At 39.5% G+C, this 14,046-nt stretch overlaps 1 protein-coding gene across 4 annotated transcripts in view; it reads left to right on the top strand.

Annotated features, from left to right (window-relative positions):
- Positions 1–12,031, top strand: part of pou2f2a (POU class 2 homeobox 2a) — a 64,880-nt gene extending 52,849 nt beyond the window's left edge. For 3 of the 4 annotated variants that reach the window (XM_047360962.1, XM_047360963.1, XM_047360965.1), the window contains one exon: positions 469–12,031. In XM_047360962.1, coding sequence (XP_047216918.1) covers positions 469–797 — 329 coding nt within the window. In that variant the 3' untranslated portion in view covers positions 798–12,031. The remainder of the gene's footprint in view (positions 1–468) is intronic. The other variant, XM_047360964.1, reaches the window with a different exon arrangement.
- The last annotated feature ends 2,015 nt before the right edge of the window (positions 12,032–14,046 follow it).

Consider the following 14,046-nt stretch of genomic DNA (forward strand, 5'->3'; position numbering starts at 1 on the left):
TACATACATACTTCTCCTAGGCTTGCTTTTCTCTATCACACTGAAGTGATTTAATTCATCAGACAAAATATAACCTGAATAAATAGACAAGCTTATGGTTTTAAAATGGTTTAGTCCAAGTCCGGATATAAATCAGATTAAATTAGAAACAAGCCAATCTCTGACTTTTTCATGCCTCACCGTGAGGAAGAGCATCAGACAAGGAGGAATGTGCGATGCCCAGTTTGTACCAGTAGATGCTACTATATCTCACTTAAAAAAAAAAAAACATTTTAAAGAGAAACAAATTACTCAATTTAGACTTTTATTGAGCAAATTAGCTTTGGTTATCTGATAAGTGATAAACTGTAAACTATATGATCAAATGGCAACAGTATTGAAATAAGCATAAGAAAGGCCACAAATACAAAATGCTAAGAAAGAAGTTTAATTATATTTAATTCCTGCATCTTATTTTTCTTTTCCCAGCCCTAGCAGCCAGTGGTGGTCAGCTGCCTCTTTCCACTCTTGAGGGCGGCAGCAAGGTGATGCTGGGGACCTCCAGGAGCCAAGGAGGTGGACTTCCCTCCTCCATCTTCCTTAACCACCCCACCCTTCTCCACATGGGCCAGAACCCCAGCGCTGGACTGGTCAGCGCCGCTGTAGCCAAAGTCTCCCAGCCCTCGCCCTTCCCCTCGGCCAACAGCATCAGCCTCACGCCCTGCTCCCCCTCTCCCTGCTCCAGCCCTGCCTCCTACTGCTCCTCCACCGAAATGGCACACAGTCCGTCTTCCCTGGGGGGGCCCAAGATCGAGTGACCTTACCCTGGGGTCAATCAGAGAGGAGCAGAAAGGAATAAACAAGAACCTCGCCTTTCACACCAAAGTTATCTTTTCTCTCTCTCTTGTGCTCTTCTTCCGTTTTTTTGTTTTTTTTCCCAATATCTCTCCGTCTTTCTCTCCAAGTCTTTCGATGCCAAAAATACACAGAATGAAAGAGGAGAGAAGGAGGGAAAGATGTAAGAGAAGGGAAAAGGAGGAGAAAGATTGAAACCAAAAATCTTTATGTATCCAAACGGATGAAACGGAGACAGCAATGGACATTTTTCTCTAAAACGCGCGATGTGGCACATCTCTCTGAAGGAAAACAAACCAATAACTCTGCAACAAAGAGGTGGAAGAGACAGCACATCCAAGTGCATAAACCAAAAATGACAAAAAGACAACTTTGACTAAATGACAAAAAGGAATGGCAGCACGGACAAAGAAACAAAGAGGAGAACTATCCTTTTTTATGTCATTTTCCAAAAAGCTGCAGGTTTAAAAGAAGAGGAGATGGGAGGAGGATACGTTTAAACCAAAAATTTTACCCGAGGAGAAGGTGGAGGAATACACAATGAGACAAAAAAACAAAACAAAACAAAAAAAAAAAAACAACAACCAAACCAAAATCACACATACCAAAAATACGGAGAGAAAAGCTTTATTCAAAGGACGTGTAAATACTGAAGCTATCCAGGACCAGGACTCTACTGCTACTGCAACAAGCAAATGAAACATGAAGAACCAGCCCATCGTGTCATTGACCCATTCTGTCTGTCATCTCATGTGTCTCTCACTGATTTTATTTTAATAACTTTGTAAATGTGTGTTACTTTTTTTGCATCATGTGTATGAGCGTCTTCTACAAGAGCGTAAGACTGCATTCATTTCTCTCAAGTCCAACTTTTTAAACAAAGTAATTTTTTAAGAAGTATAGTTTAACATTAGGTGTTTTTTTTACTATTTATTAGTGCTGTTACACATTTCAGCTCCTATTTATTGTTGTGTGCTATTGTAGTTGTAGCTCTTGTCATGAACATTGCCATCATCTGTCTTTGTCATTATCATTGCCATGTTTTTTGTTTGTAACGCGACTCGCCCTGCAGCAGGACAGATGGCGAAAGTGATCCAGTCCTCACCAAGTGCCGCTAGCTCGCAGATCAAGATTAACTTCGCTGTAATGTCCAGGTGTGAATTCGTTCATTAGGAACAGGTTGGTTTTTTTAAGTGCTTATGTAGACTGCCTGCCCCTCACTCCTAAAGTGTTGAACAATGTTTTTCTTAGTAAAAAAAAAAAAACTCAAATAATCCTCTCAAGCAAAGAAATCTTAAGAAATTAGTCCACAAATTTATATGTGAAAAAAGTGAAGTGACACAAGGAATAATTATTGAACATAGTTGCTAAAATACTGAGCTTCAAGACAAATTCAATGCTCACATGTGATTTTAGCCAATTCTTTTACATAACCTGTCTTCAGATCTTAGAGGTCCTGGGAGCTTGTTCTCTGATCTGGATGTTTTATTTGATTCAAGTCGGGCTGATACCGGATCCAAGAATGAAGTCAGTATGACGCTGCCTCTCACCTTAAACACTCGGTGCCGCTCAGAGTAATAATGGTTATGATTTTTTATTGATAATCTAATAGAGGCCATTGTGTTTGAGTGTAAAAACTGAACCTGCTAATTCCAGGTCTTTCTGAAGCCCTTTAAGTGCTCCTCGGTGGCGCCCCCAGATATTTTCACAGGGGGGCCACATGGGGCCATTAAAAAACTCGGGGTAGCACACCAAAATCAAATCCAATGGCTGACATTGAAGAAATGCTGTGGTGTTGTACTATTACTATATAATAGGAACAACAACGTTTCACAGCCTACACATAGAAGCCATTGACATCAGAAAAATCACAAAGGAGAGTCTGATTGGTGCAGATATTTATTTCTCCTGGATAATCCTGGATAATCTCCAGAAAACCTTCCAGCACCGTGAATACTAAATAAACAAATGGATCCTCACACAGGGTTTGATAAACAAGGCTCTAACAGTGTTCTCATTAACTGAGATAAACTATTAACTAAAATTAATCCCCGGTTTACTGTGGTGGTAAGCGCATAGTGTAAACTGGTTAAATGCCTGTATGACCCCCAAGTCAGTGATCAGGCCTGGTGATGCTTTACCAGTTTCTTTAATAAGCAGATTCAGGTAACAGGTTCTACAAAACAGAATACACAAAACACAAAATATAATTTAATGTAATTACATCTTCTTATATCAGTAGATTACATAGAATATTACAGCCGCATACTGCCTTACACCGTTTTATCATTACTTCAGTGCTGTATTTCAGTCTTTTATAATGTGGAGATAAAAATCACCAACTCAAGGTAAAAACTTCATCAGCCATTTCTCCTATTAAAAAGAGCTAGTGGAAAATGTCCAGAAAAGCAAAACTAATTAAGAAATGATCCTCACAGAAGAGCATACACAACTCATCATTTTAAAGGACACACGTAAAGATATTACATAAACTTTATCTAAATTCTGCTTCTGATGATTTTCCTTGCTTTGTTTACATCTGTTCTTAATATCCCTAAAAAACGAGTTGCGCCCCTAGTGGCGAGCTCAAAAACGGCAATATAGTCCTGGCTTCAGAACATTGTCATGCATTCTGTACCTTTATATTGTCATACAATGCCAAATAAAGGGAAATCAACCAGATAATGTGAGCCACAGTTACATTCAAAGTCATCTGAACACTTTTATATAGAGTAAAATGCAAAGAACAATATAAATCTATAATATGACATACCTCGATTTGCTTGCCAAGGTGCAAAACGTCTGCAAACATGTAAACAGTGGGCCTTACACAGGTGGAAGTAGTTAGTTGGCGTCAGCATGAGCGCTAAATACCACATGTATGCAACGTGTAAATATACATACATATAGAAGGTTTGCATCCATTTCAAAGCAAATATATTAGACCCAGCAACTTGACTGAGAGACATCATTGGACTTTCATACAGAAAAAGCTAAACAAATTACTTCACCTCGCAAGCTAGATCATTATCTGCTGCAGCCCTCTGCAGTGCATGACGAACTTTGTCTTATACAGATTATTACCGTGTTATACATGTTACTGAGCCGGCCACTCAAACGCAGATAACTTAAAGAGACAGAACAGTGGTTCATTACACTACAAGTATAAACAAGTAAACTGAAACATTATTATCCGTGGACAGCTCATCTTCATTTGGTAAAACAATGACTTACCACATCTAGGGGTGCCACTGGGGTGGCCAATTTTATTTCAGGTGGAGCACCTAGTCTTAGCTGCTTTATGGTGAAACAATGTTCTCTCCACCCCCGGGTTATGTCACTATCAGTGCACACTGGACCATCCAGAAGTTTAGAAATACGTCTGCAACCAAAGGCATCAGTTTGATTTGCAACTGTAGACCCAGGTCTTGAGAAAGCTCTGTACTGTTACCCATCATGACTAAACTAACCAATATTAATTTACGCTCATCAGGGCCAAGATTGCTTCCTTAATACTGATGAGATTCAGCTATTTTCTAGTGGTTATCCCCATTCCCACCGTCTTTCCTCTACATGTTCAATACTAATTCCTTGTGTCATTCCATTTTATTACACATAGCTTTATTATGGACTAATTTGTTTTGATTTCTTTGTATGTGTGGATTACTTGGGTTGTTACCAACATCTGATGTGAATTTCATCTCAATAGCCCCATTAAAAATATATTTACCGAGAAAAACATTGAGGTATTCGATACTTGTTGAGCCCATTATTAGGGCAGTCCGTGTCTAAGCAAACATACTGAGGAAACTTTGCACGCTAAAAATGATGTTGAAAGTATGAAATGGGGCTGTGATGGGATATTTGAAGGAATAACCGTTGAGCCTGAAGGCTAAATAAGTCAATAAAGCCAAGTTTAGTCACAGCTTGCTCTCGTCCCTGCCTCGTCAATCAGCACAAACCGCCTGACATCAGTACGTCTCGATGTAAATGTCTGTTTCTATCATCGCTTCATCAGTCACATTTCATGTCATTTTCCACCTCACTTTTCCATTAATCCTCAATAAGATACCAAAGCATTACGTTCTTCTCGAGCCTCAGCCGAGACACAATAATGACGCACCCATGGGGGGCATTTTTGGGGAAGGGGGCTAAGAACAGGATGCTGTCACCACAAGGCCCCTCTGGTGAAATCTCCTCCACCTGAAAGCTTTATTTGGGGGTTGATCTTTTACTCTGAACCCCCTACACACAAGAAAGGGTAGACACACCCTTTTTTTTTTAAGAGGATACCAAAAACAAGCCAAACCAAAAAGAAGAACTCTCACTACCCAAGGAATGACTGAAGCAAACCAAAAATAACCCAAACCAAATGTGGCTGGAGGGAGGAGGGGAGGAAGACCAGCAGATATCTGCCTGTCCGTCTGTTAGCTTTAGGCCAGCAGAACTGCGGCCCCCGCTCTGAAACTGTGTAGCACTGATGGAGGGATGAACAGACAGGCGGATAGACGAGAAGGAAGGAGGGGTTTCCGTCCTCCCTTCCTCTGCATCCCTCTCTCCAGCTCGGCTCTCTGGTCCTGGATGGAGCTAAACGCAAATGACCTCACTGAACTGAAATCTGTTTTTGTTTAAAAAAATGTTTAATTTTGTTTCTGATTGTTTTTCTCCCTCTGCTGTGTCTCTTGATGCCGTTTCATGTACTGTATTTTAGTGCTTATTACTTATTTGGAATAACGTACTCGCTTACTTACTTACTTACTTACTTACTTACTTACAAGAGCTCCTTATTTTTTTCGTAGTTGTGCTAGACATTTTTATCAGGTGGTTGACGAAAAAAAAAAAAATACTGTGAAAATTTTGCTTCCAGACTTTTACGTATTAGCCTTTCCTGGCGGGGGAGAAAAAAATAGACAACACAAAAGCCAAATTGAGCAGCAAACATTGAACTCGTCAAACCAAATACTGAAGCAAACCAAATTGTGCAAGAGAACAAAGAAAACGGGTCAGTTTGTTTGAGGTGAGCATTTTCTGCATGCAAGTGTTAGCTGGAGACTTAAAAATGAAGACGTGAGTAGGGTCTGCAGTGATGTCTTGTAATTTTTGAACCCAAAGACAGCAATCTGAGCTACACTTTAAGATGCAGAGCTGTACTCGCAGCGTAGGCCTCAGTTTAGTTGAAGTGTTGGAAGTTAGAGTCTATCCAAAGAATATTCGGTTTGATCCTCGCCAGGTGAAACAGTCGACACACTCAACACACTCGAATCGTTTCACGAACCAAGCTTTAGATGTGGAGGGGAGGGTTTGCGCCTTAAAGGTAAGACCTTTTCTCCACATTGACTCTTAGACGGAATGTATCTGTTAGTGCTTCTATAGATTTTGTAGAAAAAGATCTATGTTCTACTGCTTACTTATCGCTGATGTACTAAAAAGAAAAAAAAAAAACTTTAAAAAAAGACTTCGAGAAAAAAAGATCCTTAAAAATTGATGATAACTTGATTTTAAACCAAAAATTTTAACTATCTCTCCTTGGACTTTTTATTTCTACTTTTGTTTTCCAATCATGATTTAGACTTTTGATTGTACTATTTATTCAGGGTTAATTTATTGGCTTGTCTTTCTATTTATTTGTTAATTTATTTCTAGAGGTGCTTTTTTATCATGTTATGGGTTTGTAATGGATTTTCCTATTTTATGCCTTCTTTATTTTAATTCTTTAAACCAAATAATACCAGGAACGCATTTTAAAAGCCCTGCAGGGACTTTACGTACAGTTAAACTTCAGTAAAGATGTGTAAAAAGCCTTCAAATAAATTAGGTTTTTATTGCAATAACATAATGCAGCACTGGAAATCTTTAGAAAATCCAACCGTGATTTAAGCCTTTATTTAATCAGTGAGAAAACACCCAATGTTAAGAGGTAATTGTTTTTAATTATAGTATTGATGGCACAATTATTGGAGTCTCTTATCATCAATTTAAAATTACTGTAACTAAATAACTTTTTAATTTGTACTTAACTTTTTTAAGTCGATTAAACTAGGATTTTCTAATTAGTCATTCACAACTTCCTGTTTCTTTGGGGTGTAAGTTTTTTTGCGACATAGAGGCCCTTTCTCTAGGCAACTCTTCAAAATAAGAAACACAAGAGAAAATCTTCATGAGCTGCAAAGACATTAACTCCTCATATAAACCTGCCCAAATCTACAGTCAAAGTAATACTTAAAACGTTCAGAACAACTAAAACTGTGACAAGGCTGGAAGAGGCTCCATATTAATCTTACCACCCAGCACATTACTCAGGAGAGAAAATGAGGTAAAACAAATCTCCAAACTTTAATTTCAGAAAACATTTAGATTGGTATGAGACTAAATATGAATATATGGAAAAGCATCTCATGCCTACTGTCAAGTACAGTGGGGGATCTGTGATGATGTGGGGCTCTTTTATCTTCCACTTTGAACCTTGTAAAAAGGCATTGCACTATGAACTTTGAAATACCAGGATATCTTAAACAAAAATCTGGTTTCATCTGCCAGAAAACTGAATATGGGTTATTCAACTGGATAATGATCCAAAACCAACTTTCTTCAAAGTCCATCTAAATTAACAATAAAATGCTGTCCCACTGGCAACGAGGGGTGTGCAAATACAGTAACTAACAGCAAGGGTACAAACTATTATACCACTGGTGATTTTGTTTAAAAAATCTGTTTTCATCATGGATTTTTCCCCAATTGAATAAATGTACTCAAATAAAATATGTTCCTGCAATAAATCAGTAATTTATTTTAAGCCTCTTTACACATCAATACCAGGTGTTCAAATTGAGAGTGCCAGCAACATTTATTGAAAGTGGCAGCACTGCGTGCAAAACACTGCGTGAGCTTTTCGAAACAAAAAAAAGTACACTTTTGAATTCCTTGACTAAAGGCTTTCCCTTCAGTCTTAAAGTTCAAATTCTGATGAGTGAACTTGAATGCAGTTTGCTTGTGGGTCTCATCAAGGGGTACACGTTGTGGCACAGAGCTGCTTCCTTTCTTTAAATACTCCAAATGAAGACAACAAACCAAAAGCTTTACTCTTACACCAAAAACGCAGAAGAAGAACACCAAAATGTTGAAGTGTTTATTCATGACAGAGACAACAGAAGGTGGCAGAGTCCCACATTACCCTCTAACCTCCTGTTTTGCTCTTCTGTGTCTTGTTTTCTTTCCACTTTGCTGTATGTTGCTTTCAAATGATTTCTTCATCCATTGTTGGATGTAAAAGAGAGATAGTTCATCATATACCTCATATTCTTTGATGATAAACCAAAAAGATGAATGCTTTAAAATGTGTGGTTCAGGTGTGGTTCAGGGTCCTGGAATGGATCCAGGTGTAGGACTGTGTGTTTGCTCTGTGAGACTCGGAGTCAGTTGATGACACAGTATGTAAGGTCCAAAAAGGCCTGCTGGTCAATGCTCCAGGCTCCACATTGCTGTTACCCCCACTTGGAACACGGCCCTCTCCTCACATCTGAGCCTCACTGCTTCCTCCCTGTCAAACATGGACTGTGGGCTTGATGCTGATCTTTGGCTTGTTGTTTCAGTTTGATGTCCGTGTGGATCAGGGAGCAGCTGACTCTGAGGTAACTAGGTGACATGTACAGACAGTTATATGTATGTGTGTGTTGAGAAAGTGGAAGCTGGAGGGAGAGGTGAGCACATAATCAGAACATCTGAATTTTCAGCGTTTTCTCCATCTTCTGTTGGGGAAAGAAGAAAGAGCGACTCTGCTGTGCAGCTCAGGGTTTGATGGGCATAGTGCACAGTGCAGGACTCTGCGGTGGGGATACCCCACTAAGCGAATGATACCAAAGTCTATGCCCCACCGTGGATCCAGCACTATGTGCACGCTCCCTAAAATCTTGATATTAACAGATCGTTCACTCAAATAACTTAATTTACCTTTACATAATATTGGCAGCTTGGTTTGTTTTACCTTAGTTACATAAAGTTTACACTTTGTAACAATTTTACAGCAGGGATCTTCAGAGGGGTGTTTTTTGTTATCTTAGCACAAAGACTGGATGTTAGCACACTTTTTTATCTCATGTTTTCATAAACCAACTCTTCAACACATTGCATTTAAGTTAACATTTTAGACGTGTGAGCAGCCACATTTTAGGGGTGTAATGCATAGTCAAGTAATGATACCATGTCTGAAAAATGTTTATACTACAGTAAAGTGTGAAACCTACAGAGCCCAGTTAGTGCCAGAGGTCAAAATAAAAATAAGGATAAGAGAAATCTGTTTACCTGATGTCTGGGTAGAGCAGACAGCCCAAATACCCAACCATCCAACGGCAGCTTGGTGGACTCACTATGTTACTGTTTAAAGAGCAGAACTGCAAAAAGTATTCTCTTAACAGTAATGGGAGTAACTGATGCTTTTCTGTTTTAAACAAAAGAAATCAGATCAAGTTTTACATTTTCCTCTACATTTCTCTTGATGTACTCCAATACAGGATAATTGTAGTGGGTTTTGAGGAAAGGGTTTGCAAAGAAACCTTCAACTTTCAAAGTCAGAATCATAACTTTGAGAGACGTTCCCGTTCAGTTTTACAACAAGGAACTTGGAAATTCCAGCTTCTGAGTTGAAAGGGAGAACAAGAAACAGATCCTCGTTTGTTTTCAGTAAAGCTGGGAAGTTGGATCAATTCCCAGAATTATTACCTTCTAAACAAACAGGATTATACAGGATTACAAAAAGCTAAAGCCTAATTGGAGGAGGGCTTGAGAAACATCTTTAAAGTTACCCCTTTAAATAAAAAAACTCCAAAATGATGCAAACATGCATGTTTATAATAATAATAATAATGCCCTCTAGGTTACTAAATTTCATAGACAGACGTTACAAATTGTAGAGGATCACCAAACCTTTATTTCGCATGAAATATGTGTTTGTTTCTTATATCCTGTTTGCGTTTGCAATTTAAGCTCCAACACCTGCCGGATTTAGACACACATGTTCCTGCAAATCTGTTTAGATGGTTTCCTAAACAGAGTTGAAGGATTTCCCTTTTTATTTTTTATTTTTTACCCTTGATGAGCTTATAGAAACTAGAACACGTTTGAATGCAAATAACTCAAAATCTCTTCAATCTCTTATTTCTTTTCTTCATGATATCTCCAGTCTTCTCTGTAAGCTGTGGGATCTGAATAATTAATTTCTGTAACTTTATATCTAAAGTCTGTCCAGCTGAAAAAATAGATTGTTTGCAAACAAAGCGTGAAGGCATGGCTCTTAACATATAATAGACTATCATCTGTTGCATCTAAGCAGTTCTTTGGAGTTGCATATTGATGGTTGGAAAATGATTTAGTAGGATGTGTTGTTCAGTTGAGTTTGATGCCAGATGTTCAGGCGGAAGCAGCAGGAGCTTAGGTCCACTCACTGGCGAATGAAGCCACTGCTGTTAGAGGCTTACTTGTCATCAGCACGTTAAAGTCTTAATAACAGACAGCAACAACCACCAAATGACATAAAATGCAATATGGGCTTTCCTTTTCTGACCTTAAGGTTGCAAGTGAACCAGAAAAATGCAAACTTGAAAATGAATCAGCGTGACAAACTTAGTGTGCGATAGTGAATTCAAACTGTGACGGGAGGAAGAGGAGACGAAGAAGATAAAGAAGGTGTGCAATCTGTACAATCAGTGTTGGCACATGCTCGAGGCAAACAAAATGGTCTGAATCAGCAGTGATTCATAATTTCCACCTTGTTTAGGCAGGGGAAAGCTAACTCCTCCATCTGTTTCCAGTCTTTGTCCTAAGCTAAGCCAAACAACCATGTGCATGTCTGTTGTTTTTGTGCACCCCTTTTTTAGAACTAAAACTATTCCTTCAAAACGATTGGAATCACACGAAGTGAAGCAGATTCCCAAAGCGTAAAGTCGTGAGAGATAGTTCCTTTATTTAGAAGGTAAGGCAAAGCAAGCTGAGCAAAAGGAACCCTCAACAAAGCTGCCACATCTTCCTCCACCCACTCTCATCTGCACATACACACTCTTCCTCCACTTCATCACTTCTCTACTCTTCTGTCTTTCTCTTTTCTACAATACAGCTTTAGTCCAAAGGTTCTGAAGCAACACAGCAAAGCAAAGTCAGATGTTAAAGAATAAAACCAAAGAGCTCTAACTCGATCCTCTTTATAAACTCGAGCCCTACATCCCTCACCTTTCCCTGTCTGCCCTCCTCCATCACCTAGTGAGCCAGAATTTGAAGCATTACCCTCAGCTATCCAAAGGGAAATAATAATAATAATAATAATAATAATGATAGTTAAGATATTGATGATGATGAAATGTATATTTTTAAGTATTTGTCATTGGGGAAAAAGTAACCTTAAGCTTCTCATGATTAAGATGATGACAGCGGTGATGATGATGACGATAAATACGTTTCTCTTGGTATCTTTGTAGCTGTTCAGATCCTTCTTAAGTTTGTGTCTTTTTCTGCTCGTGCTGCCAGAGAACTGCTTTACTCCCCGCTCTTCTCCACTCTCATTCATTCCCAATGTTTGACCCTGACGTGTGTCTGAGTTTCTACCCCGGCTGCGTTTGTCTTAGAGCTGCATAACCTTCAGGATGGGGAAGTTTGGGATTTTTTCGGGAAGTTGGTTAATGTTTACAGTCAGCGAGAAGGCCGTTACACCTGTGTGCGTACCTGTATGTGTGGGTGTTGGTGTGTGTGTGTGTATGCACAGCTGGTTAAAGGGCAGTGTATTTTTTGGTTAGCAGAGGACAAAAAGATCTCTTGTTCTCTTAACAATGATGCACCCCGACTCATGATGTCTGCTCTTTGCCAACTTCCCAGAACATGTAGCTTTATTCCCCCTACCCTGTTACAACAGTGAGTGTGTTTCCTTGTTTCATATGGGTGTGTGTTTGCAGGTATGGCTGTGTTAACGTCACTAATCCTTCTGTGTCTTTCCAGTGTGCGATCTGTCTCCCAACTCACCTTTCCCTTACCCGACACCCCTTTCCAATCCCTGTGGTAGCAACTTAGACTTTTAGTGTATTTATCTTGAAAACCCAAAAAAGAAAGAAAAATAACTGCTTGTTCATTGTACAGTGTTGTTCATTTTAAGTAATTTTTGTAACTGAACGTGTTTCATTCATCCAAATAAAACAGGACACAAAAACTGTACAGAAGATCTCCACCTTTCCCTTTGCCTCTTTGTGTTTTTGCGTGGAGCTCTTAAATCTGTTGTGATGTTTTCATCTTGAATCACAGGTTTCACATGGTTTGGAGAAACCTCATCGATGAAACAGGAAGCACACACCACCTTATACAGGTCCTTCTCAAAATATTAGCATATTGTGATAAAGTTCATTATTTTCCATAATGTCATGATGAAAATGTAACATTCATATATTTTAGATTCATTGCACACTAACTGAAATATTTCAGGTCTTTCATTGTCTTAATACGGATGATTTTGGCATACAGCTCATGAAAACCCAAAATTCCTATCTCACAAAATTAGCATATCATTAAAAGGGTCTCTAAACGAGCTATGAACCTAATCATCTGAATCAACGAGTTAACTCTAAACACCTGCAAAAGATTCCTGAGGCCTTTAAAACTCCCAGCCTGGTTCATCACTCAAAACCCCAATCATGGGTAAGACTGCCGACCTGACTGCTGTCCAGAAGGCCACTATTGACACCCTCAAGCAAGAGGGTAAGACACAGAAAGAAATTTCTGAACGAATAGGCTGTTCCCAGAGTGCTGTATCAAGGCACCTCAGTGGGAAGTCAGTGGGAAGGAAAAAGTGTGGCAGAAAACGCTGCACAACGAGAAGAGGTGACCGGACCCTGAGGAAGATTGTGGAGAAGGGCCGATTCCAGACCTTGGGGGACCTGCGGAAGCAGTGGACTGAGTCTGGAGTAGAAACATCCAGAGCCACCGTGCACAGGCGTGTGCAGGAAATGGGCTACAGGTGCCGCATTCCCCAGGTCAAGCCACTTTTGAACCAGAAACAGCGGCAGAAGCGCCTGACCTGGGCTACAGAGAAGCAGCACTGGACTCTTGCTCAGTGGTCCAAAGTACTTTTTTCAGATGAAAGCAAATTCTGCATGTCATTCGGAAATCAAGGTGCCGAGTCTGGAGGAAGACTGGGGAGAAGGAAATGCCAAAATGCCAGAAGTCCAGTGTCAAGTACCCACAGTCAGTGATGGTCTGGGGTACCGTGTCAGCTGCTGGTGTTGGTCCACTGTGTTTTATCAAGGGCAGGGTCAATGCAGCTAGCTATCAGGAGATTTTGGAGCACTTCATGCTTCCATCTGCTGAAAAGCTTTATGGAGATGAAGATTTCATTTTTCAGCACGACCTGGCACCTGCTCACAGTGCCAAAACCACTGGTAAATGGTTTACTGACCATGGTATCACTGTGCTCAATTGGCCTGCCAACTCTCCTGACCTGAACCCCATAGAGAATCTGTGGGATATTGTGAAGAGAACGTTGAGAGACTCAAGACCCAACACTCTGGATGAGCTAAAGGCCGCTATCGAAGCATCCTGGGCCTCCATAAGACCTCAGCAGTGCCACAGGCTGATTGCCTCCATGCCACGCCGCATTGAAGCAGTCATTTCTGCAAAAGGATTCCCGACCAAGTATTGAGTGTATAACTGTACATGATTATTTGAAGGTTGACGTTTTTTGTATTAAAAACACTTTTCTTTTGTTGGTCGGATGAAATATGCTAATTTTGTGAGATATAAATTTTGGGTTTTCATGAGCTGTATGCCAAAATCATCCGTATTAAGACAATAAAAGACCTGAAATATTTCAATTAGTGTGCAATGAATCTAAAATATATGAATGTTAAATTTTCATCATGACATTATGGAAAATAATTAACTTTATCACAATATGCTAATATTTTGAGAAGGACCTGTATTTGAAATACCTCTTCTTAACCATAAGAGGGCGCTGTTAGACTTCTCATCTCTGTCATCAGAGACCAGCTCTACTACAGTTTTTATTTCATATCTGATGTTGATTCCTGTTGATAGAAGCAACCACAAATCACTGCGTACTTTTATTTCACATGTCTATATTTCTCTACGGCCTGTTTCCACTGATCTATTTTATATATCGGCATATATTGTGCTGTGAAAAGTATTTCCCCTTGAAAGATTTAATCTGTTTTTGCTTTACTGGCA

Source organism: Girardinichthys multiradiatus, chromosome 3, assembly GCF_021462225.1.
Source record: "Girardinichthys multiradiatus isolate DD_20200921_A chromosome 3, DD_fGirMul_XY1, whole genome shotgun sequence".
NCBI lineage: Eukaryota > Metazoa > Chordata > Actinopteri > Cyprinodontiformes > Goodeidae > Girardinichthys > Girardinichthys multiradiatus.